The sequence below is a fragment of the Podarcis liolepis genome (genome assembly GCF_965112155.1).
Source record: "Podarcis liolepis genome assembly, chromosome: 3".
In the NCBI taxonomy this organism is placed as follows: Eukaryota; Metazoa; Chordata; class Lepidosauria; order Squamata; family Lacertidae; genus Podarcis; species Podarcis liolepis.
Window position 1 is genome coordinate 106,273,314 of NC_139557.1, and position 26,794 is coordinate 106,300,107.

Genomic DNA, 26,794 nt, shown 5'->3' on the forward strand with positions numbered 1-26,794 from the left:
GCCAAATTCTGTGCGATTGCCATAAAACTTAGAGAACAAACTGTGCTATCTTAATGATTAAGGCCTTAAATGATAATTTTAGGTTATACGTTAGTGACTCTGTTTTAATTTATATATTTTTAAACTGTTGCTATATCTGTATTGTCCCTGTTATACCTAATTGCAAGTTCAAATGTATCCCTATTGTGTTTTATGACTTCCTTGATATTGTATGTGGGCTGGAGCTGGTCTGTGACCGAAATAATAAAATTCATACTTGTCCGCCACCTTCCAGAAGCTAAGCAGACTCGTGTTTGGTCACTAACTGTATGGAAGACCACAAGTACGTGCCGCTGTAGGTTCCATGATGGAAGAAAGGCCGGATATGATTGTATTTTAAAATATATATATTTTAAAATACTACAAATTGACAGGTTTATCACTATGATTGATATGTCTGTATGCCAACCCCAGGTTCAGAGACAGAAAATCTCTCAATACCAGCTGCTGGGGAAACCAAGTAGAGAGAGTGCTGCTACTGAATAGGACGCTGGACTAGATGGGCCGTTGACGTCATCCAGCAGGGCACCTCTTAGGGTCTTAAACCTGCCTCTCATTTTACGGCGAGCACAACACACGTTGACTGAACGTGCTCCTTACCTGGGGGTGGTAGACGCTCAGAGATTTCACTTTGTGCAACGGCAGCAAGACCCGGATGAGGAACATCTTGTGCTCTTCCTTCAGGGGCAAAGCAAATCCATTGATTATACTGAGGAGAAGGGAGAGAATAGTAAACATCCAAGACTCGCACTGTCTGTGCATGTTTGTATGCGCACAGAGCAGTTCCCAGTCCCCTGCCTTGCTGCTGTGCCTCATCATCAGGATATCCTGCAGGAAACATCTGCAATGCTCCCAGGGACCCAGCTCCAGGGTTCATATCATGCTTTCTTGAAAGACTCTGAGCAGAAATGTGTGTGTAAATTTCACTTGATGGCCTAGCTAGCAATCACCTATTGAGGTTGAATCCTGGTAAGACAGAAGTAGTGTCTCGGGGGGACAGGCATGTGTGGGGGACTCCCTGGTCCTGAATAGGGTAACTGTGCTGCTAAAAGACCAGGTGAGCAGCCTGCGGGTCATTTTGGACTGACAGCTGTCCATAGAAGCACAGGTTAATTCTGTGTCCAAGGTGGCTGTCTACCAGCCCCATCTGGTATACTGAAACCCTACCTGCTGTGCATTGTCTCACCAGAGTGGTACATGTCCTGGTTATCTCCCACTTGGACTATTGCAACATGCTCTACATGGGGCTACCTTTGAAGGTGACTTGGAAACTACAGCTAATCCAGAATGGGGCAGCTAGATTAGTGACTGGGAGCGACTGCCAGGACCATATAACACAGGTCCAAAAGGATCCATATTGGCTTCTTGCACATTTCCGAGCACAATTCAAAGTGTTGGTGCTGACCTTTAAAGCCCTAAACAGTCTCGGCCCTGTATACCTGAAGGAGTGTCTCTACCCACACCATCCAGCCCAGACACTGAGGTCCACCTCCGAGGGCCTTCTGGCAGTTCCCCCACTGCGAGAAGTGAAGTTATAGGGAACCAGACAGAGGGCCTTCTCAGTAGTGGCACACACCCTGTGGTAAAAGGTAAAAAGATAAAGGACCCCTGGACAGTTAAGTCCAGTCAAAGGCGACTATGGGGTTGCAGTGCTCATCTCGCTTTTCAGGCCAAGGGAGCTGGCATTTGTCCACAGACAGCTTTCCGGGTCATGTGACCAGCGTGCCTAAACTGCTTCTGGCACAACGGAACACTGTGACAGGAGCCAGAGCGCATGGAAACACTGTTTACCTTCCTGCTGCAGCGGTACCTATTTATCTACAGTGGTACCTCGGGTTAAGAACTTAATTCGTTCCGGAGGTCAGTTCTTAACCTGAAACTGTTCTTAACCTGAAGCACCACTTTAGCTAATGGGGCCTCCTGCTGCCGCTGCGCCGCCGGAGCAGGATTTCTGTTCCCATCCTGAAGCAAAGTTCTTAACCTGAAGCACTATTTCTGGGTTAGCGGAGTCTGTAACCTGAAGCGTATGTAACCTGAGGTACCACTGTACTTGCACTGGTGTGCTTTCGAACTGCTAGGTTGGCAGGAGCTGGGACAGAGCAACGGGAGCTCACCCCGTTGCGGGGATTCGAACCGCCAACCTTCCCATCGGCATGCCCAAGAGGCTCAGCGGTTTAGACCACAGCAGCACCCGCGTCCCTTCCACCCTGTGGAACACCCTCCCATCAGATGTCAAGGAGATAATTAACCATATGACTTTTTAGAAAACTTCCGAAGGCAGCCCTGCATAGGGAAGCTTTTAATGGCTGGTGTTTTATTGTGTTTTTAATATTTTGTTGGAAGCTGCCCAGAGTGGCTGGTTAACCCTATCAGATGAGCGGCATATAAATAATAAAAATATTATTATTGTTCCTGCCAAGGAGCCCCCTACAGAACAGGGAGGGAATAATAAAGAAAAAGGTGTACCCCTTACCTCCCTAATATCTCTAGCAGTTCTGCAATCCCGTTATGGTGTTCTGTCTCATAGATAAACCTGAGTAGAGAGAAGCAAGTGTCAAGCAGAAAACACAGGCTGGCTTCACAGAGCTGTTCGACAGTGGAATTTGCTGCCAAGGAGTGTGGTGGAGTCTCCTTCTTTGGAGGTCTTTAAGCAGAGGCTTGACAACCATATGTCAGGAGTGCTCTGATGGTGTTTCCTGCTTGGCAGGGGGTTGGACTCGATGGCCCTTGTGGTCTCTTCCAACTCTATGATTCTATGACTCATGAGGACAGAGGCTTGGTAAGCGCTCTCCACCCCCAAAATCAAAATGTTCCACATTGTGTCCCTGGAGGGGAGCAAGAAATCTGTAGCCATAAGCAGCACATCTGCATAGATTTAGTCGCTGTGTTCTTTCTGCTTTCTAAAGTGGGGAAGGCAAATAGGCCTGGATGTTTCTGGACAAGGAATTCCAACGACTGGGGGAAAGCATGGCGCAAACAGGGTGCAGCAAATGGGAGCAATAGGGAAGGATAGGCTTGCAATGGGCCCTGAGATGCTTGCCCTGATCTTGCCATCAGGTACCATAACACCTAATCTTCCCTGCAGCCCTGTGAATCAGAAACTCCCCAGACAGCACGGCCAATGATTGAGGATGCTGGGAAGGGTCATCCAACAACATCTGGAGGTTTGCAGGTTCCCTGTTCCTGTTTTCGGTCACTCATAGGTCTTCCATCTATTTATCTGATCATTGTTGGAGTTAAGAGGACTAAATGAAACTCCAAGGAAATGCAGTGCAACCGCTCAAATTAGGATTGAATCCTCCACACACACAAACATTCGCAATAGATTAAATATTGCCGGTAACCAGTATTTACCTGTAAAATATGTTGTTGATCTGCCGCCTTATATACGCTCGGAGGCCCAAGAATTTCCCATAAATCCTATGCAAAATAGTCTTCAGAAAGTCCCGCTCTCTGGGATCTTCACTGTCAAACAGGTCCAGCAGCTGTGGATGGAGGATTTAATCACTCTCTTGTGGACTCGAATCCAGCACTAACAGATTCTCCCCACCCCACCTTCTGCTGGCGCAAAGGAGGGGCACTGGTGCTTCGTCCATGTTTTTCCCTTAATTTCAGCAACTGTTTGCAGTGAAATAGCTGCTGGAACGAAAGGGGAGGGGGCTTCTTTTGCTGCCTGCTAGTGCTTTGAAGTCTTGACTTTGGGATTTCAAAGCACTAAATACCCTAATGTCATTTGTGATGCCAGCTGACTGCTCTGCCCCACACTATCAAATTTTGCAGATCTTGCAGGTTCTGATAAGGTTCAAACCTGTGAAGCTGGAATGATTCTCTGCCCTCAGACTCAAGGAGATCAAACTCATACTCAGAGAGTAACTCCGCTGAAACAAATGGGCGTTAAGTCACGCTTCTTCATTTCAACAGATCTACCCCAAATATGACTTATACAGAGGCACCACTACAGAGAGGCACTCTCTCCAGTATTGCCATATATGATACCTCATGTAATGGTGGAATATGGAGAAGAGTATCTGTTAATACATAGGGAATATAGCAAAAGGTGATCACATAATATAACATTTTGTGGGTGGGTGGGTGTGGATATATATCCCACAATCAAGTATTTGTTCGCTATGCGTTTAGACACCTCCGAAGGTATCACAACCAAATTTGATGCGATGGTTGATGAAATCAGGCAGCAGGGGTTTTTTGTTTACACTTGGATGCAATTGGATGCCATTTTGAATCAAGATGGCGGACTGAGAGTGGAAATCAACATAGAATTAAAGTCAGTGTTCCATCAGTGCAAAAATTATCTCCTCCCCCAACCCTGCAGAGCAGATTTCTGGGGGAGGGCACAGGGTGTGTATGTGCATGTGTCTGTGTGTGCAGGGGAGGTAAGTTCCACTGCACAAACATAAATCCTTGTGGTAACGGAACGAGTGAACTGGGTACCAACCATATCTCTTTGTTCCATTTCCCCCCCTGACCCATGAGACTGGATCCTGCCATTACCAATTTTCTGTTTTTATTACACTGTTTTGCTTCTAGTATAGGTTCCCTCAACCTGGGGAGAGATTGCCCAGCCAACTGAATCCCTCCCCAAGGTCACCTGTCGGCCCCACCTCTTCTCTATCCTGTCCTGACCGGCCCCCATGCCACTTTTAAATATTAAGCAGTTTAGAAATCCTTTGAAATAAATGCCAAGTTAGGAGGAAGCTGCAGTTACTTACTGACAATACAAACTTCTGGTCAATATATTTCTTGGCTATGTTTGGTTGGAAGTCTGGGGACTCCAGGAACCTCAGAAAGAATTCATAAACCAGCTAAGAAGGGAGTGGGGAGAGGAAGAAACAGGAAAAGGATTATTTGTAAGTATAAGACTGGTTATTCGTATTGTGTACCTGCTGCAAATGCAGGGATGCAGAAGTTGTGCCCCTTCAGCCAGTTAAACCACAAAAAATGGTCAAACCTATTTGAAGAACAGTTACAGCCCACTGACAACAATAAAAATTAAACAGATTATCCATCGGGTTTGGGTGTGGCCTCGTGCCTGGCAGTTAACAGATTGTATCAGAAACTGAAAATAATTTCCAGAATGGAAAGAGGAATACTTTCTTTTCTTTTCTTTTTTTAAAAGAATTGAATGGCTTTAGCTTGACAGTCCTTCTAAATGATAAAGGAGATGACAGAATGGGAGACAGGACAGAATGGGGAAAGATTCTCCCTGCCTTGCGAAAGCTAAATAAAAAGAAAGGAAGTATGTAATATCAGAGAGATGCGAGAGCAGATTGGCACAGGAAAGAGGAGCCAAAACGATGTCTCTAGAGGAAGCTTTTATCTTTATTTTCCCTGCCAGCGGGAGAACAGTCATGTCACAGGACCTCTGAGAAAGAAGACTGCAGAAATGCAGACAATTCATCTCAGCAGGAGCCTAATTCAGTGATTAAAGACGTACATTATTATGCTGGTTGGAGAGGCCCTTCCACAGCAATACAAAGGGACCAGCAGTGGGATCCTTGCAGGTTTATTTGGAAGCAAATGTGCTCGTGGGATAGCTCAGTTGGTAGGAGATGAGACTCTTATTAATCTCAGGGTTGTTGTTGGGCAAAATTGCAGGAGGGGGGATGGACTAAATGACCCTCGTGGTCCCTTCCAACTCTATAATTCTGTTTCAAGTCTCATCAACATACTGCACAGGAGCTTAAGAAGTTGCTGTATGCTAAACCTTGGTCCTTCAAGCCCAGCACCAACTTGTTGTTGAAGAAAGCATATAGTATTCTGTTAGAATGGGAAAAGAAAAACAAGGAGATCAAATCAGTTATGATTAAATGGGCACAAGATATAGGACATAATATACAATTTGAGGACTGGGCAAAAGCTGAGGAAGGTAGACTTGAAATTTACAGACTGTTCTCTTTTGAAAGAAAATTACAGTGGTGCCCCGCAAGACGAATGCCCCGCAAGACGGAAAACTCGCTAGACGAAAGAGTTTTCCGTTTTGGAGGTGCTTCGCAAAACAAATTTCCTATGGGCTTGCTTCGCAAGACGACAATGTCTTGCGAGTTCCTGCTGGGTTTTTTTCCTCCCCCCCCCTTTTTTCTAAGCCGCTAAGCTGCTTATCAGCTGATCCAATCAGCAGATAAGCCACTAAAAGCCGCTAATAGCGCTAATCCGCTAATCTGTCAATGGGCTTGCTTCGCAAGACGAAAAAACCGCTAGACGAAGAGAATCACAGAACGGATTCTTTTCGTCCTGCGAGGCACCACTGTATATGAAAATGATGTATAGATGGTATATCACACCAGTAAAAATGGCAAAAAATGTACAAAACCAGGTCAAATACATGTTGGAAATTTAAAGAAAAAGAAGGTACTTTGTATCATATGTGGTGGGAATGTAGAGAAGTTAAAAAAAATTGGGAGATGATATATAACGAATTGAAAAAAAAGTTCAAAATGACATTTGTAAAAAAACCAGAAGCATATTTGTTAGGGATTTTGGGACAAGACCTGCTAAGAAAAACAAAGAACTTATTTATGTATGCTACAACAGTGGCAAGAGTCTTGTTAGCACAAGGATGGAAGAATGAGGAAATCCCACCGAAAGAACAATGGCAAGAAAAATGGATGAGCTATGCGGAGTTGGCAAAGTTAACATATAAACTACGTGAGAAAGACAACCGTGACTTCAAGGAAGAATGGGAACTTTTTACAAATTATTTATAAAGACAACAAAATGATTTGAACTCCTTGGCAGGTTTTGAATAAACATCCACAAATTTATTAGTAGAACATATGACAGATAAGGCAACACTATGTACAATTTTACAACATGCAGAGAATAATATGTATAAACAAATCAGAGAGGGGAGCTGAGGGAAGTCTTTGGAGGGTGGGAGAGGGAGGGAGGGAGGGGGAAAAGGGGGGATTTAATTGGTTATATTGATTTATAATTTGATTTGTTAAATTTGTTCAATAAAAATATTTATAAAAGAAGAAGTTGCCTTATGCTAAACCTTGGTCCATTGAGCCCAGCACCAGCTGGCTGCTGCTCTCCAGCGTTTCAGGTGAGAGTCTTCCACAGACTTATTTGCAGCTGCTGGAGATTCCACCTGGGACCTTTTGCATGCAAAGCATGGCTCCAGCACTGAGCTACAGCCCTAGCAAAAGCCAAGGTGACCAGGATATCTCAGAGGCAGCAACCTCCATGGGCCCCACCTCCTAGCCACAAAATGTTTAAACAGCAATGGCTGGTGGAGGAAAACCACTTTGAACTTAGAGCCAGTGTGGTGTAGTGGTTAAGAGCAGTGGACTCGTAATCTGGTGAACCGGGTTCGATTCCCTGCTCCTCCACACGCAGCTGTTGGGTGACCTTGGGCCAGTCACACTTCTCTGAAGTCTCTCGGCCCCACTCACCTCACAGAGTGTTTGTTGTGGGGGAGGAAGGGAAAGGAGAATGTTAGCCGCTTTGAGACTCCTTCGGGTAGTGATAAAGCGGGATATCAAATCCAAACTCCTCTGTCTGGGGAAAAATCAGCATGCTCTCTCCTGTTCCCTCTTTCAGCTCCTAGGAGCTTATGCCAAGTAGCTGCTCATTTCACATATAAGCTAGTCACTGGTTCTCCATTGACCCGAGAAAGAGACCAAGTAGGGCAGGATGTAAATGAATATGATGCAGCAACTGTGCTGAGGGCAGAGGTGAGTAGCTGTAATCTGTCCTGCATAGGAGACCGACTAGGAACTCTGCTAGAAGCCTAGAGTTCCATCATGTACAAAAAGCAAGATTTAAATTATGATTATTTATTAAATTTATTAGTCACTTTTTTCCTTTTTTACAAATGGAACTCAAGCAGATCCACATAATAAGTGAGCGACACATACATTAAAACAAGCATAAAAATGAAACTGAAAAATCTAAAACTCGCTCACATTTTTAAAAGACAGGACTAAAGCAACTCACCCACTGACGGAGGCTGCATATAATTACAAGTCAAAGGCCTGGGCAGAAGGGGGAAAAGGATTTTGTCTAGCACCTCAAGGTAAATTTATGATGGTGCCAGGTGTGCCTCCCTGGGAAGAGCATTCCACAAGAGGGGAGCCACCACTGGAGAGGCCATTTCTTGTGTTGCCATGCTCTGACCTTCCATGGAGGGCAGCGCAAGGGGAAGGGACTCAGATGATGATTACAGGGTCCGGATGCGACCAAATTTTATATAGTATTACCTGGAGGTGTGGCCAAGCAGCTTCTAGCGTAGGTTCATCTTCCTCAGGGTCAAATTCTGCTCCCGTAGGATTGGACGACGGGGGAAGCGTACGGAAGAGATTTACTGAAAACTGAAGATGCGATAAGGAGGTTGAGAAGTTTGGCAAAGTTGAGAAGTTATTGCTGTTATTGTTTATTAATAAACAAATAATAATAATTTACAATATTAAAAAACACAACAATATATGTCATAGTTGACAAACAAAACAATACCCTCCCACACACACCAAGTTCAAGCAGTCTGAAGCTTGTTTAATTAGCCAAAGGTCTGGGAGAAGAGAAATGTTTCCGCCGGGTGCCTAAAGATATGCAGTGAAGATAAGACGCAGGACTATGATGTGGGAAATGCCTTCGAAGTCAGACCGTGGGAAGTAAACAAAAATAAGATTACCGTATTTTTCGCTCTATAACACGCACCAGACCATAACACGCACGTAGTTTTTAGAGGAGGAAAACAAGGGAAAAAATATTCTAAACGAAATAGTGGATATATGATTTTTGTGGTTCATGCTGTGGCCACAGACATGTGATCTGACAGTGAGTTTGGAGTAGCCCAATGCAAAAATCCTGAGGATCCATGTGGATCCATGCTTTGTAACCACGGAGGAGGGAAGGAAGAGGAACCATGGATCCTCTGCTCACGACTGCAGCAGATCCCCCCGCCACCCGCAGGCATTTGCTCCATAACACTCACAGACATTTCTCCTTATTTTCTAGGAGGAAAAAAGTGAGTGTTATGGTGCAAAAAATACGGTACAATTTGGAAGACAATTGGACTTTTTATTTTAGTTTTTTATTTTTATTGGATTTGACTTGATTTGATATGTTAATTAGATGTTCTTGTTGGAAAATGAATAAACGCTTAAAAAAAAAAAGCTATGTAGTGAAGGCGCCAGGCAAGCCTCCCTGGGGAGAGCATTCCACAAACAGGGAGCCACAGCAAAAAAGGCCTGTTCATATGTTCAGGGCCTCTCATGGAGGAGGCACACAAAGAAGAAGGGCCTCAGATGATGATCACAAGTTTAACGCAGTGCCGCTTTATTAGGAGGGCCAGGCACCCAACACATTTTGTATAACACCCATCGAAATGACGAGCTTTGTACAGAACCCCACTCTGCATCCCCTGCACATTTTGGTACCCACAACCTCTCACACTATTAACCCCTTTCAGCCTGGAAGTACAGAACACGCATTTCTTGACTTTGGAGTGTTTCAGAGATGTCACCGCCCGAAGCACCACCCAGCCATAAGCTCGGCCCTTACCATGATAACAGCTTCGGGGTAAATGGCCTCTGTGACAACATCCCGGTTGTGTGTGATGTATTCCACCATCTCGTTGAGGCCCGCTCGCTTCACCTCTTTGAACTTCAAGTCACTGAGCGGGTCAGAGACAAAGTCAAAGAGGACGCAGCATTGTCGCAGCTTCTGTATAAAGAGCTCTTCCCGTTCGTGAGGAGGTGCATCTGAGGAGAGAGAGGGCAAAAAAGGGGAGTCCTCTTCTTCCACTGCAGCTCATCAGCTGAGCCTAAGGACCAAGGAAGAGCCTGGCAGATGGCAAAAGACCCACCTACTCCAGCATCCTATTCTCACGGTAGCCAATCGGATGCTTACATGAAACCCACAAGCGGGACCTGAGTGCAAAAGCAGTGCCGTCATTGGTGAATGCTAGAAACTGGCATTTGGAGGCACGCTGGCTTCAACAGTGGAGATGGAACAAGTGTCATTGTGGCTAGTAGTTGCTGATAGCCTTAAAAGTAAAGGGTAAAGGGACCCCTGACTATTAGGTCCAGTTGTGACCGACTCTGGGGTTGTGGCGCTCATCCCGCTTTAATGGCCGAGGGAGCCGGCGTACAGCTTCCAGGTCATGTGGCCAGCATGACTAAGCCGCTTTTGGCAAACAAGAGCAGCACATAGAAACGCCGTTTACCTTCCCGCCACAGCGGTACCTATTTATCTACTTGCACTTTGACGTGCTTTCGAACTGCTAGGTTGACAGGAGCAGGGACCAAGCAACGGTAGCTCACCCCGTTGCGGGGATTCGAACCGCCGACTGTCCTAGGCTCTGTGGTTTAACCCACAGCGCCACCCGCGTCCCTGCTGATAGCCTTAGCCTCCGTTAATTTGTCTAATCCTGCAGGAGCGACTTCCACACTGTGCTCTGTGTGAAGAAGTACTTGGAGCACCTGACATCAAAATGGGATGGATTGCTATCCTTTCTCTTGCCTCCCTTGCATCCCTTTATGGTCCTTCTGCTCTGCGCATACTCACTGAGAGAGACTGGAGTAAGGGAAATAATGAGCAGCAGTTTTCAATGCACCTTTGCTATGAACCACTGTAGGACCTCAAGCAACCTGCTCCCTCTCTCTCTCTCTCTCAACCCCAGCCTCTCCCAATCCTGTAATATGGTATTACGACGACAATGACCTACCTCGCAAGGCTGTTGTAACAACTATAGAGTTAACATGCGTGAAGTACTTTGGATATTTCTACACACACACACACACACACACACACACACATTTTTTCCACTAACATAAGAAGTGTTCTGTTGGGTCAGACCAAAAGATTTATCTACCGTAATCTAAAATACTGTTTTCAACAGCAACCAGCCAAGGGGCCGTCTTTCCCATTCCACTCCCTGCGCCTTGAGCAGTCTTCCCTCTTTCCATATCCTTCAAATCCTTCCTCCACTTAACCAAGGAATCAAAGCTTTCTTTTATTACATTTGAGATGCAGCAGAGCATCTAATTCAGGTCTTTTAATTCCTCTAAATATTTTGGGTACACAAACTCGTGATCCTTCCATGAAGTGCAATCCCATGACACACCATTTGTAATGTAGCGCAATGTCCTGGAACGTAGTGAGACAGATCTGCACAGTGCGGAGAGGCAAAAAAAAAGCACCCCAAAGTGTTTGAAGCAAGAAGGGCAGTAGAGAGGCAATGCTAAATTAAACCTGCCCTATTCACGCTGGAAGATGTCAAATTATGAAGCTTTGGGGAAACCCACCTTCCATAGATGGATTACTTCAGATTTCCTTAAAGCTTTCATTTGTTTTACTCTGCATTGTTTTATTTGATGTTTTAATGTGTTGCAAGCTGCTTTAAAATATAAAGCAATATAGGTATGAAATGAATAATAATCATCATCATCAAATTCACTGGGGGGAAATGACACCTAGACATTCCACTGTAGCAACCATAACCTAGGTTTAAGGTGCCATTTGGCAATTTGATTATATACCTGGGTTTCTAACACTGTGTGAAGGCAACACAAATATACCAGATACGCCCAGGTTTGCCAATACCCAGTATCTGCGTCCTTCACGCTCTCCACTCTCTGACTTCTCAATATGCAAAGCTACTTCCTTTCCATGACTTGATTCCAAGTAGGAGAGCTGGGCTTCCTTGCTGCTGAATCTGCAACGTGATGGCAGAATCTCCTGGCTCTTCCCCTCACCTGAAGGGAGAATAACTGCGGTGGTGTTCCTTAGCATTGTCATGCAGCGTGATGCCTTCCCCAGACTCAGGAGTTGCTTTCCTTTCAGCACTGCAGCTGCTTAAACCAGCATGACTCACAGCTGAATCAGTCCTGTTTGTACCTGTAGAAACCTTCCCGGGTGTCACACAGGCTAACTAGCCGCTGCCTGGTGATTTTGATTAACAGCAGAAAGGGTACGGGCTGTTCTGAAAGTCTCGGAACGTGATGGACACCCTTCTTTGGATAAGTATTTCTATTGAATGGCTTTCTGCCCATACTACTGCTGTTGTAAGCATGTACACGGTGACATCTGGTAGCCTAACTTAAAAGAGTCATGGTGTATGTCACCGTGGGTTGATGGAGGAATTAAAAGTATGACCAGATCTGTTATGGAATCAAACCAAATTGGGTCAAAGCCATCTTTTCTTTTTTCCTTTTTTACCTCCCATAGCCTTCAATCTTCCTGTTACCTTTTCAGCTAAAGTAAATGGCCAGATGTTCATCTTCCACCTGGATAATGTTAATCTTAGACCAGTTTACCAGCACTTACTTATCAGCCACTGCCAAAATTATAACTAAGTCCTTGTAGGAACACCCATGTTTTAATTATCAAATATGGGCAAGAACACTAGTTGAGTAATGCACTGTTGCTTACAACCTGGACTCTCCTCTTCTGGAGGTTCTTAGCCAGAGACAGGGTGGCCCATCCCTGACAGGGGCGCTATAGCAGGATTCCTGCGACTAGATCAGAGTTCTTCAACCTTGGGCCCTTAAAATAACAAATAGCAATAATTTATACCGCGCCCATCTGGCTGGGTTTCCCCAGCCACTCTGGGTGGCTAGTGTAAAGGATGACCCTCACCCATGGAAAACCCCCTTCATGATCAAGGTGTCTCCCCCTGCCAGGTAAGTAAGAAAGAAAGATGCCAGTGGGCTACAGCTCCCTCTTCTGCAGCCAGCTTAGCCAACAACATATGGGGACGAAAGGTTAAAAAAATGCTGGACCAGATGATTTCCTGAGGTCCCTTCCAACTCAGTGATTTAAAGGCGACTCAACTCCTTCTCGGGACGCGGGTGGCGCTGTGGGTTAAGCCACAGAGCCTAGAGCTTGCAGATCAGAAGGTCGGCAGTTCGAATCCCCGCAACGGGGTGAGCTCCCGTTGCTCGGTCCCTGCTCTTGCCAACCTAGCAGTTCGAAAGCACCTCAAAGTGCAAGTAGATAAATAGGTACCGCTCCAGTGGGAAGGTAAACGGCATTTCCATGCACTGCTCTGGTTCACTTAGTCATACTGGCCACATGACCTGGAAGCTGTACGCCAGCTCCCTCAGCCAGTGAAGCCAGATGAGTGCCGCAACCCCCGAGTCGTCCGCAACCGGACCTAATGGTCAGGGGTCCCTTTACCTTTACAACTCCTTCTCACCTTTAAGGGCAGGGAGCTTCTGGAGTTCCCGGTTTTTGCTTAAGTTGAAGCGGGAGGAGCTCTGCCGCCGCTCCTTCTTTACAATCTGGGGTCCCCCTGAATACTTGATCTTATTCAGCTGGGTTGGTGGGGGGGTGCTGTTGCTGGGTCGCTTATTCGAGGTCTGCTGCTGCTGTTGTTGTTGCTGCTGCTGCTGGACCTGAAGAGAGAAGGAGGCACACAGACAAAAAACGTTAAGAGCTAACTGGACATCAACGCGCCTATAAGTAGTAAGTGGTTTGCTGTAATAAAAGAGTCAGCGCACTGTGTTGGTTAGAGCGTCAGATGCGATCTTGGGAGACCAGGGTTCAAGTCACCACTTGTCCATCAAGTCCGAGGGATGACCTCGGGACAGTCACTATCTCTCAGCCTAGTCTACCTCATAGGGTTGTCACGAGAAAGAACGGGAACCGTGATAATTGTGTATGCTGCCTTGAGCAACTTGGGAGGATAGGTGGGGTAAGAAATGTAAAAATAAAAATAACAAAATAACAAAACTATGCGCCCAAGTTTATATTACTTCAATTATTATTTTTTTAAAAAAGTTTATCCAATTAAGTTTTAGTTAAGAGCAGGCCCACTGAAAATAACAAACCAAAATCACTTGTGTTCATTTATTTCACTAGATCTGCTTGGATTAAAAAAATTTGTTGGCTACAACTCTTGGTGCGATCTGTAAAGCAACAATTATATCCTACTGGAAGGACCCACTGTAAACACAGTATCTAAGAATCACTCTCAAATATTGTCACATTTGATTATCTCTCGTCAATGATGTGGCTTATCCCTGTTACACTTCATTCCATTGTACGGTACCTGTAAACTGCTACTTACGACTTACGATAAGCATTTAACATACTCGTATACCACCCTAGGTAACATTTTATCCCAGCATTGTTTTCAATGTAATTTTAAACAAAGCAATAAAATAAAAAAGCAAACCAGTTAAGAGCAATAAAACAAACAACGTAATCAGCACAACCCAAAAAATAAAACAGCTAGGGAAACAGCAATCAAAAGCTTCCAGCTTCTATTCAATGAAAACCATTAAAATGCTTGGCGGGGGGGGGGGTGTCTTAACTTGATGCCTAAATAGTAATAAAGTGGAATCCGGGTGATTCCCTTCGGCCTCAGCCTGCATGGGCAATGGACAAAGATGCTGAGAGCTGGGGGGGGGGACAGGTTCCCCATACCTGCCCTACAGAAACCTATGGGCAGTTCAAATGTAATGCCAAACCATGATCTCAATGAGCAGTGAGAAGCCATGTTACTTGTGTGCTTCCTTCTCCCCCTTCACATGTGTCAATTCGCTCACTCCAATCCTGCCTTGAGGAATCACAGTATCACGGAAGGTGTAAAGTTGAAAGAGACCCCCCAGGGGCATCTAGTCCAGCCCCCTGAAATGCAGGAATCTCAACTAAAGCATCCATGACAGATGGCCACCCAATCATATCCTTCAAACTCTATATCAAATTCCATGAATCTATCTCCTCTCAGTGGTTTTATAATACAGTGGTGCCTTGGGTTAAGTACTTAATTCGTTCCAGAGGTCCGTTCTTAACCTGAAACCACTTTAACTAATGGGGCCTCCTGCTGCTGCCGCGCTGCCATGCACAATTTCTGTTCTCATCCTGAAGCAAAGTTCTTAACCTGAAGCACTATTTCTGGGTTAGCAGAGTCTGTAACCTGAAGCGTATGTAACCTGAAGTACCACTGTACTCTTCAGCCCCACAATGCTTCCCCAAAAAAACTACCTCCTAGGAGAAAAGAAACCTGGAACGCGTCATGCTAGCTTGACTTTCCTTTATTTCTTGTGAAGACTCCTGGGGCACACATACAAACAAAATGTAGCCTTTTTTCTTCTTCCTTCAAGACTTTTTAGAAACTGTTCCAGCCATTGATTACCTTGCCATTATTTCACAGTGAGGTCCGTAAGGCGTAGCTGTTAAAATGGAAAAGAAACCCTATACATTTTTAACACAGGGCCCTATTTTTCCATTTGCCAGGGCTCTCTCCTTTAAGAGGTTCCGTTGCCATTTACATTGATTTCTTTTTCTTTTACCATAACACATTCATTCATTAAATCAAAGGTGTACAACTCTCAGGTCTGGAGGGCCAACTATAGAGCTCCAGAACTCTCTCTGTGGCTTTCAGGACTCTGCCTAGGCTACATGCCTCACCTCAGACCACACATCTTACCAGCCCTATGTCACCAGCCTCCATGAGTGCTTTTGCCTGCCTGTAAGCTGCTCTTGAACTGTGATAATGCCTCTTGCTCACCTGGATGGAGTGACAGGTGTGTGGGTACCGAAAACTCTTGACTTCTGCATGGCTGAAATGTGGTCTATGGTGGTACCTCAAGTTAAGAACATAATTCGTTCTGGAGGTCCGTTCTTAACCTGAAACTGTTCTTAACCTAAGGTACCACTTTAGCTAATGGGGCCTCCCGTTGCCGCCGCACGATTTCTGTTCTCATCCTGAAGCAAAATTCTGAACCCGAGGTACTATTTCCGGGTTAGCAGAGTCTGTAACCTGAAGCATCTGTAACCCGAGGTACCACTGTACTGTACAAAAGGTTAAGATTCACAGCTCTGCCCACGTTTTGCCTCTGGTCAATGTTAGAGACTCAAGATATATAAGCTAATCACCACTGAATGGCACCTTAAACCTAGGTTGCAGTCACCACAACGGAATGTCTAGGCCAGGGTTAGAAACTGGGATAGAAAAGCTAGGAGCCAAATGGCTTCTGGGACCTGGGCTATGAGCGCCATTGTGGGGGACACAATACTTTATTTATTATTTTGATAAGCATGTTTACAATAGCAATATTGGTACCATACTTTAGTTTTCAAAACACTCTACTCTTTAATCCAAACTCTTCTTAATTGTTAAATTCTTTAACATATTGTCTCTCCTTAACATATACAGTGGTGCCTCGCAAGACGAAATTAATTCATTCCGCGAGTTTTTTCGTCTAGCGAATTTTTCGTCTTGCGAAGTACGGTGTCGGAAAAGTTTTGGAAAAGCTTCAAAAATCACCAAAAACCTCAAAAAAGGCTACCATGCCGCGTTCTATGAGTTGCTCCTCGAAGTCAAGTCGCAACTGTATTAACGGTGTTAAGAAAAAGGAAACAAACTTGCAAAAAACGCAAGACGTTTTCGTCTTGCAAAGCAAGCCCATAGGGAAATTCGTCTTGCGAAGCAGCTCAAAAACCGCAAAACCCTTTTGTCTAGCGAGTTTTTCGTCTTGCGAGTTTTTGTCTTGCTGGGCACCACTGTACTTCGAGGCTTCAAAGCACAAACATTGAGTGTCAGCCAGGCACAAAAAATTGCACCCAGACTTTTTGAGGTGATCGCAAACAGAGAATCTTTAGGTGCAAAATGCACCTGGCGCCCTGCTAATTTCAAACCCTGGTCTAGGCACCTTTTTTGCAATTTAATTTATTATTGCTATTCATTTCTACACAGCTTTATTTTTTTAAGAAAAAAATACCAAAGCTGTTTACAGCACATTAAAACACAAAATAAAATCCAGAATAAAGCAAGTTCAAGCTTCAAGGAATATATTTCAGATCCTTCTCTAAGTGACATTTTGCTTTCCCCATATTTATTTACCTACTTAATTCATATAGCTGCCCCATAGCAGAAGGACTTTAGGAAACCAGAGGGGTATAGCGCTTAGAGCAGGCACCCCCCAAACTCGGTCCTCCAGATGTTTTGGGACTACAATTCCCATCATCCCTGACCACTGGTCCTGCTAGCTAGGGATCATGGGAGTTGTAGTCCCAAAACATCTGGAGGGCTGAGTTTGGGGGTGCCTGGCTTAGAGTGTCGGACTAGGAGCTGGGAGATCGGGGCTCAAATCCCCAGGGAAGCTCACTGGCTGACCTTGGGCCAGTCACAGCCTCTTAACCTACCTCACAGGGTCGTTGTAAGGATTATCCGAGGAGGGGGGAGCCATGTACTCCTTAGAGGAAAAGGTAGCATATAAATGCAATAAATAAGCCCTTCTGCTTACTTTCTTAATAAAACAGGAGGGGCCAGTCAGATGGAGGTGTCTGTTGCCAACCTGACATTCAGAGACCTCCACATGGTCAAAACTGGACCTGTGCCAGTCGCAAAATGCACTAATACTGCCTCTGGCCATGCCCATCACGGGCATATGATCCATGGGAATGCAAACTGCCCCCCCCCCGAGACTGAAAAAGGTTCCCCAGCTCCACATTAAATGAAAAATGTTTTTAAAAATAAAAATAAAAAATGCAGGCAAGGCTGACACCCTCACAGAATCCCCAAAAGACCAGTGTCTGCCCTTCACTAAGGACTAGCTCACACATGCATGTTCACTGCTCCTTATCTACAGCAGCAAGCCGCCACTTGATGCACATGTGAATGAGCCATCACAGATCAAATGCCTGCCTCCAGGCAGAACTGCCGTATCATCCAATGTCAGTTCAGAACCACGGCACTTCCAAATGGAGACAGCTTGCTCATTCTGCTGAGAGCCACCGAGCTCAGGAGGCGGGGGACTAGTGCCATGCGTGACTCAGCCCTGGGTGTGTTTGAATTCATGCTTGCTGCTCGTTAATAAGTGCCCTGTTATCTTAAGAGGATAATTTCACATTTGCAGAGGGTGGGTCACCTCAACAGTATAATGAAGTGGATGAAGCAGCAGACCGATCGCAGAGGAGTTTTGCGCGGAAAATGTCAAACCTTTCTCCGTTTGCTCCGAGCACAGCCACCTGGCAGAACTCTGGATGCAAATCCAAAAGAAGACAAAATCTAGGCAAGGCTTTCTCATACAAAACAGGCTGAAATGGTGGACTGGTGGGTTGCAAATACTGCATTGTGAATGCAGTAGCCAGACACCTGGGCTTGAGCTGAACATCTGGCCAAACTGCATGACACCAAATTGCAAAATCTGGACTCCACGATTCTTTGCATCTTACCGTAACCTCACTAACAAAAAGCCTGAAATGCAAAGTCCTTTGCTGCCTTTGCTGTGTTAAGATCTTCCTTTTCAACGGTCTCCTTCCCACCCCACCTTTTGGGCCTTCATCCGCTGTTCTTTTCGAAACCTGCTTTTATCTCCTTGAGCCGAACTCTCCTTGGGTTTACTCTCCCAAAGAGCTAATTAGGAGTCTCTCCATGCTGATCCGCCCCAAAGCCAGTGAGAGGAAAGCAACAAAAGGATTGGTAAGCTAGTCACAGTGAAGGATTTCAACAGAGAGCTTCCCCCCAGCTTTGAAATCGCCTTCCTCCTGAGGTTCCAATGCCCAAGGCAGAGTAACATTGGGAAGAGGATTTAAGAAGCGAGCAAAGTATAGATTTGCAGCATAATAATGAATAGAGACGTTAACAATGAGGCTGGGAAGGAGGAGCTGGAGGGGAGGGAGAGTCCATCGTCCAGACATCAACGCAGCGGTGATCCAATGGATCAGAGTTGTTTGCTGAGGACAAGGCCCGGGCTGATCAAGTGCTGCAAGAAACAGGCTCAAAGATACTTGTCGATCTTGACCATGATCAAGTTAACACGCTTTAGGAGAGCTTGCACCGCACGACCAAATGCGTTTCTGGAACAATGGTGATTCACTGTGCTCTGGAATGTAAAGTATTGTGGCAATATGCACCCTTTGGGAAGAAGGGAGCACTACGAATTGAATGAATGGATTTTATACGGCTATAGCTGCACACTTTATTATTTTGTGCAAGCAATGATGCAACTGCCTTTGTACTCAGCGAGATTTTAATTTTTAAAAGGCTACACGAAACTAGATGAGGAATGGCTGTGTGTGTGTGTGTGTGTAGACACACACACACACACACACACACACACACACACAGCCCTCTCTCTCCAGAGCCCTGGCAAATGTGAAAGCAGGAGGAGATTAAACTGGAGCTGGTATAAACAAATATATCAAAGGGGAGGGAAGGATTCTGCAGGACACCTAGAAACAGGAGAGACAGGGAGAGAGAGAGAGAGGAAAAAATAACTCAAAGTGAAGCAGAACCCCATTCCTAAATGCTGCCCTCGTTTCGCCAACACAGGCTAAGTTAGCAAGGCTGGCAGAACTTCCCCCTGGATTCACTCCAAGTTCGTTTCTCGCCTCCCAAATCCAACCCTTAGCAGGTTAATTCAAAACGTTTCAAAAATGGCATTTTTTTAAAAAGGCTCAAAGAACAGGAAGCTCTCCTTACAGGTTTGTGTAGCCCCTCTTTCCCCTCAATGGGGGAGGAGGAAAAGCATTTTTAAGGTCTACGCGGTGTGGGGAGGGGAGAGAGAAAGGCTGTGGATGGCAGCTATAGGAAATGGGGGAGGCATTCCCTGGACCGGGGGGGGGGGGGAGTACTGTGGGAAGCAAACTGGACCAAAAACAATGCTCTTCAAAAGACATTTGGAAATGGATGGCCCTTTTTTCTGCTGCCCAGCCCTCTCTCCCCCCTTCTCTTACAAGGGCCATGGGGCGCCTTGCCAGCCCCCACCCCACCCCCGCTGCCTGCTGAATATTAACAGGATCTCACCACAGCCAGTTCATTATAAGTCTGAAGAGGCCCTGTGCCACTTCTCAGCGCATCCTTCCCCAGAATCTTGAATAGAGTATATTAAAAAGAGAGAGAGAGAAAGGTTGTATCAGCCTGTCAGTTGGGAGTGTTTTTTAAAGAAGAAAAGAAGAACACACACACACACAAACGAACCTCAACAAAACCTCCACAAAATATAATGACTAATATGAGCCCCCCTGGAAGATTTCTGGTTTAGAAGCACCTGGCGACAGCAGAATAAGCAGAAACAGCCTCTTATTGTTTTGCCCAGAGGAGATCGGAAGATTTAAAAGGCAACAAGCAGCCTTATTGGAAGTTCCTGCAACTGAATTGCTGTGCTTTCGTCAGAAACGTGCTTGCACAGAGTTTGCTGGCTTAAAAAACAAGCACACTGTCCCGCCCAATTTTTGAGGACAAGAAGAAATAAAAGGGAGTCTCTCTCTCTCTGGACTTAAATTATATGTGATGCTTGCTGCTGCATATATTTTTTAAGCCACTAATAGCAGGCAACAAGGAGGGATGATTTTCATCAGGACCTTTCCTTCCCTGCTGAAATTTCCCATAAAAATCGCCTCCCACGGCTGCTACCATCAGCATGGAAGGAAACGTGTTTTTTTTGGCACCAGTGGAACGTAAGAAGACTCCCCACTGGAAAAGACCAATGGACCAGCTCAGGCATCCCCAGCCTTCGGCCCTCCAGATGTTCTGGACTACAATTCCCATCATCCCTGACCATTGGTCCTGTTAGCTAGGGATCATGGGAGTTGGAGGCCAAAACATCTGGAGGGCCGCAGGTTGGGGATGCCTGGCCCAGCTGGTCCAACAACCTGGTCTGTCACAGAGGCCAACCAGGTGGCTATGGGAAGTCCGAAAGCAGGACCTTAGCACAACAACACTCTCTCCCCACTTGCAATTCCCACAACTGACATTCCGAGAAACATTGCCTTCCAAAAGTGGAGACCTGGTCATGGGGGCTAGCAGCCATTGAGAAGCCCTATCCTCCATGAATGGGAGCTTCCCTCTTGCGGTTAATAGCAGCCGGAGGGGGAGAAGGCGGCCAAGAAGAAAGGTTTAACCTCTTCCCACGCACTGTTGTTCTGATGAAAATTCCTATCTCTGCCAAGCGGCTGCTTTTTTAAAATAAAGAGGGAGCAGCGAGCGCCGAATTTAGCATCACATCCAGTTTTGGCCTTCTGTTCCAACTCTGAAAATGACAAAGCAATAAACACTTGAAACTCAAAAAGAGTTCGAAATATCTCTTTTTAGGATTTCTTTCTCACGTTACAATTTAGCATCCCAAGGTAAGTTGTCGGAAGGAAGCAGTTGGGGTTGGCGAAGGTATCCCTGCATTGCAGGGGGTTGAGCTAGATGGCTTTCGGGGTCCCTTCCAATTCTATGATTCTATGAAAAGTAGCTATAGTAGAGTTGCAGGATAAAAGACTGCTCTTTTTGTCAGGGTCTTATAAGTGAACAGGTTTGCAGAATCCTTCATTCCTCTTTATGTGGGAAGGAACTGCTGTGGCCATTCCTACTCCTGGCTAGTGGGATGGAAGAACCACAGCTTTTAAACAGAAAGCTAGAGCTAAGGTACAAAATCAGATGCCCCACGCAAGGCATCTTTTGCTTGACATCTTAGATTGCAGAAGCGATCAAATACCTGAATGATCCCTGCTTCCATATAAAAACTAGCACACATGTAAAAAGTGCACTGTGGACAACTACAAGGCTTGACCATTCAGTAAAGTTGGGTATCTCTTTGTTCTTCTGGCAAAGAGTGCTCTCTCTCTTTTAATTTACCTACATATTTATAATCCACACTTTTATATCTGTAAAAAATCAAGACAATAGTACAATGCAATAGTACAAAAATCAGCATAAAAACATTAATAAATACTGATTGGCTAAAAAAGAGAATTCATGTTGCAAAGGCCTGTCTAAACAGAAGAAATCTGGATGGAAGGGTGGTTCCTGCCAAACCTCTACTGGCAGTGAGTTCCACAGGACAGGGCCTGCCACGCTTAAGGCTCAGTCCCTTTTCACACTTTACAACTAAACAAAATCTCTCATTTCTGAGGTCCCAGCATTGCAAGACTTGGGTCTTGAAATTGCCTTTGCCATGTTGATGTTTGCTCTTTCAATGTTCTCTCTCACACCCCTCTCGGGTCTTCATCCACCGTTCTTTTTTAGACCTGCTTTTAAAATGTGTGTGTGTTTGTGTGTGTTCTTGTTTCCACTGTGTGAGATTCTCTTCAGTTGTGCTTGCCCTGGAAATGAACAGAGAGCTTTCCTAGTGCTGATCCACTCAAAAGCCACTAAATGGAAACCAACAAAGGATCTGGGCAACATAGCATGTCTAGGCTAGAATCCATCTCCCTGACCTGCTAGCATCTTGAAAGCACAGGAGCTGCTCTGTTTCGTTTTCCTGAAAGGCAGGGAGCATCCAAGCATTTAGAGCAATGCGGTTCAGCAACGGGCACCTCTGGGCTGTAGCTCAGCCAATGAGCATCTGCTCTGGATGAGCAAGGCTCCAGGTTTAATCCCCGGCATCTCCAGGTAAGGGGTGTGAGAGATTCCCAGAAAGATGCTGCCAGTCAGCTAGATGGACCAATGGTCTGACTTGGCATTGAGGCAGCATCCTAAGCAGCCTTGGTTCCCTCTGCTTTGTCATTTCCAGGAATGACTCTTAAGTCTGCTCACTGTTCCTTCAACCTGCTCGTGCTCTTTCTGAAGCCGGAAGAACAAGCAGCTGCAATGCAATTACCCCTCCGTGTGCTCTGAGCAACAACTGTGCTTCAGACTAAGGGGCAAGTTTCATGTCCTCAAGCATCAGGGCCACATTGCTGCATGGGCGACTTTAAGAGGACTAGGCAAATTTAAAAAGCATCTTAAAAAGCAGAGACATCACCTTGCCAACAAAGGTCCATATAGTTAAAGCTATGGTTTTCCCAGTAGTGATGTATGGAAGTGAGAGCTGGACCATAAAGAAGGCTGATCACCGAAGAATTGATGCTTTTGAATTATGGTGCTGGAGGAGACTCTTGAGAGTCCCATGGACTGCAAGAAGATCAAACCTCTCCATTCTTAAGGAAATCAGCCCTGAGTACTCACTGGAAGGACAGATCATGAAGCTGAGGCTCCAATACTGGGGCCACCTCATGAGAAGAGAAGATTCCCTGGAAAAGACCGGTGTTGGGAAAGATGGAGGGCACAGGGAGAAGGGAACAACAGAGGATGAGATGGTTGGACAGTGTTCTGGAAGCTACCAGCATGAGTTTGTCCAAACTGCGGGAGGCAGTGGAAGACAGGAGTGCCTGGCGTGCTCTGGTCCATGGGGTCACGAAGAGTCGGATACGACTAAACGACTAAACGACGAGAAGGCAAATTGACAGAGGGTAAGGCTATTGGTGGCTAGAGACAGCATGTCCCTGTATACCAGCTGCTGGAAGGGAGAGCACTGTTGCACTTATATCCTGTATGTGGGATTTCCACAGGCATCTGACTGGGCACTCTGAGGATTGCATGCCTAGATAGGCCACTGACCTGGCCAGCAGGGCTATTCTAATGTAGACTTCTGAGCAGCCCTTGACACTGGGGCCCGCCCCCCAAGTGTTTGAAATTCATTGCCATACGGAGAGGTAATTTTATTAGTGTTGCTGGAAAAAGAACTTTGCTGGTTTCTCTATCACCACCTCTGCTTCTCTCTTTGCAAACTGGAGCAGCTCATTTCTAATTGTTCCTTCTGGCATCTTTATTAGGGCTGCCAGTTCTCTGCCCTGCGGTGCTGGAGGAAACTTCCCAAAATCACATTGGTGTCTAGCTGCGAGGAGCTCTCCAAGATGTCAGGCAAATATCCTTCGCACATCACCTGCTACATGAGCCTTTTTTTTTTTTTAAGCTGGGGATCCTAGGGATTGAACCCGAGGCCGTCTGGACTCAAAGCATGAGCTCTACCCGTAGAGCTATAGTCCATCCACAGTACATGTCAGAACAAACAGAGCTTGATATGATGTTGAGCTTGCAAGTGGGGAGAACTTCCTCTGCTAAAGTAAAGCTCCAAGAAGGGCAGTGGGTGTGATGCAATGCACCAGAAACACAGAACATGGTACTGGATTCAGGATTAACATGGTACTGCTTATTCTGCTCCCACAAAAACTCAGTATTCATAAAAAGGAGCGGGCAAGCTTCCTGTTCTTGTGGCTGGAAAGGCATGCTTGAAAGTGTGTGGTTAATGCCTCCTGAAATCTCAGCAGCCGGAGAATTGATAAACAAAGACTTCCTAAGCTTGGTTGGCTAGGTGGGGGGAGAAAAACAGGAGTCCAGTGCCTTCTGTTGGTTTTTGTCCATCCCCACTTCCTAACTAGAAAAACCAGGATAAATTAAGTAACACGGAAATGGGGAATAAATTAAACAAGGGAAATTATGCAAGCGTGCTCATTTTTGCCCTAGCATATGGACATTGCAGAACTGAACTTTTGTTGATGCAGAATTTTAATTTGATTTGTTTGAGCAAAGAGTAAACATGGTCCTGCCCAGCACACTGGAAGCAACTACAAGCTAAAGGCCGCTGCTGCAATAATTAGTTTCAATGAGAGAACGTATCAGCTTGCACGCATGATGATTTTCACACCTCTAATACCTAAATTTATCCTTTCATGGGGAGTAACTGAGAGACAAATTATTTTGGAGGAGAGAGCTGGAAACCTGCAATCAGTTTTGCCTAAGGAAGACATGCCCCGTCAGCCTATGTAAGCAATAAGTCTGTACTTGCAGGAGATAATGGGTGTGGCTTCCATTTGTACGACTAGTGTTGTACCTTTGGCAGCGGCAGATCTGACATAGGAGAGGAATTGCAAGGAACATCTTAATGCACATCAGGAATGGAGCAGGGCAGGATTGTTCAGTAGCAACACCAGTCCAGACCTCAGAGAGATTCTGGCAAGCGAACCATACTAGGATGCTGGTTCAAAATCAGAAGGCATCCGATAAAGAACCAACTCATGACTAAATGTGCATTGCATGAGTTTGGTTACGCACTGGTGCCACAGCTGCCATTGAAAGGAGTTGCAGATTTACACCTACAAGGCTGGCTTTTAATTGCATGTAGGGCACAGGCCCTTTTCTCTACTTTAAGCGGGCTTTGATTAGGTCAATAGTTTCAGAGGGCTGCTGTTTCCGCTCTGCTCTGCGACCAGAATTCCATCAAGAAGGCATCAAAAAGCAATGCAGACTGAAAATGTGCCCTGCCCTCTATGGGAGCGAGACAACGGAGTTCTTGGTTTGTGTCCAGATCTCTGCACATTAGAAGCCTGCACACAGACATTATATTTCAGCATCTGATTGCTCTGGTAACTGCCGGGTTCACCTCTATGTAGATGCACACCCATTAGAAGCAACTAAAGATCATTCTTTGCTAGGGTGTGACTGCTGCCCAGCTCCAACATAGCAGGAATAGAGGACAGCTTCTGAGCTTCTCCGACCCATTTGCTATTCTAATTATTTTCAGCCCAAAAAACATCTTTCTAATGGATGCAAGCTGCTGAACAGTTTGCAGGTTTTCTTCCATGCCTTCCCCAATGTGGAGGAAGAACGGGATAAATCCCAAGTACGGAAAAATAGGGATTCCTGACCCACATGACTTTGCCATGAACTTTAGTGCTAGGCCCCTAAACAGTTAAGTTAGGGCAACCTAGGAAATCTGGAATATTTTTTCCCAGCCCTACTCCAGAGGGTAAAAGCTGACACCCCCAATTCTTTCATGCCAACTGCTGGGGCATAGCAACAGCTTCTCAGCCGAAATTAACGGAAAGCCTCGAGTTAGTTTTACACTTGTTTCCAGGATGCTCACAATTGCTTAGCACATCCTTAGGTGTCACACACTCACAACTATGCTTTCAGAAACTGCATCGGCATTGTTTTTTTAGCAGGCTGTGTGAAAACTAGAGCTGTTGTTTCATTGAATAGTAATAGCCATGCTAGCGCAACAGAACATTATTTACTGATAGTTTGAAAGAACTCCAGCCATCGTCATTAGCAACTTTTAATCAATGCCACAAGGGTAGCTGTATTCTGGTGCAACAAAAAAATATGACAAGAGTGCCTGGTGGCATCTAAAAAGACTATGGCTGCAATCCTAACCATGTCTACTCAGAAGTAAATCTCAATTAATTCAATGGGGCTTACTCCCAGATAAGTGGGGTCTGTATGATAGCCTAAAATATTTTCAGCAGCCTGACCTCACTTTCTCATTTTATTCCCTCTGTCTTCGGCAACCTTCGCACCATACATTTAAAGAACTTTGATAGCACTTTAGACTGTCATGGCTTCCATCCAAAAACTGTGGGAGCTGTAGTTTGTTTAGGGCAGGCTTCCTCAACCTCGGCCCTCCAGATGTTTTTGGCCTACAACTTCCATGAGCCCTAGCTAGCAGGACCAGTGGTCAGGGATGATGGGAATTGTAGTCTCAAAACATCTGGAGGGCGGAGGGTGAGGAAGCCTGGTTTTAGGGCGTTGACAGTTATTAGGAGGGCCCTATTCCCTCACAGGGCTACAATTCTCAAGAGTTCCCTGTGGAACTCTTTACTGCTAAACCACTCTGGGAATTGTAGCTCCTGAAATAAACTCTCAGCACCCTTAAAAAACTGCAGTTCCCATAATTCTTGGGAGACAGCCATGACTGTTCAAAGTGGTATCACAGAACTTCCAATGTATGCTGTGAATATGGCCTTGATGCCCACAAATATACAGATCTGTGAATAAGCGTTCCTACATTATATGAATGGGGCTCTTGTCCCTGAATGTTAGGACTTACAGTAAATCTTCAAGACAACAATACAAGAAAAGAGGCATTTCCTGGTGCTCGCTTAGTCCCTTTCTTCACCCTACTCTACTTCAAGCCAATAAAAGAAGTCTGTTTCTGCAACCAGAGATGATGATTATTATTAAATTTGTATACCATCCTTCATCTGTAGATCTCAACATAAAAACACAAGATAAAAAACACAAAATGCATAA

At 45.4% G+C, this 26,794-nt stretch overlaps 1 protein-coding gene across 3 annotated transcripts in view; it reads right to left on the bottom strand.

The window, feature by feature from the left end:
- The window catches only part of PPP2R5D (protein phosphatase 2 regulatory subunit B'delta), a 52,934-nt gene that overhangs the window by 18,694 nt on the left and 7,446 nt on the right, over positions 1–26,794 (bottom strand). For all 3 annotated transcript variants that reach the window (XR_014523551.1, XM_083494443.1, XM_083494442.1), the window contains exons 3-9: positions 13,202–13,400; positions 9,565–9,764; positions 8,262–8,372; positions 4,770–4,862; positions 3,394–3,524; positions 2,513–2,572; positions 640–748 (exon numbers count right to left, since the gene is read on the bottom strand). Coding sequence is in view for 2 of the 3 variants with exons in the window: in XM_083494443.1 (XP_083350569.1) it covers positions 640–748; positions 2,513–2,572; positions 3,394–3,524; positions 4,770–4,862; positions 8,262–8,372; positions 9,565–9,764; positions 13,202–13,400 (903 nt within the window). In the remaining variant the exon portion in view is untranslated. The remainder of the gene's footprint in view (positions 1–639; positions 749–2,512; positions 2,573–3,393; positions 3,525–4,769; positions 4,863–8,261; positions 8,373–9,564; positions 9,765–13,201; positions 13,401–26,794) is intronic.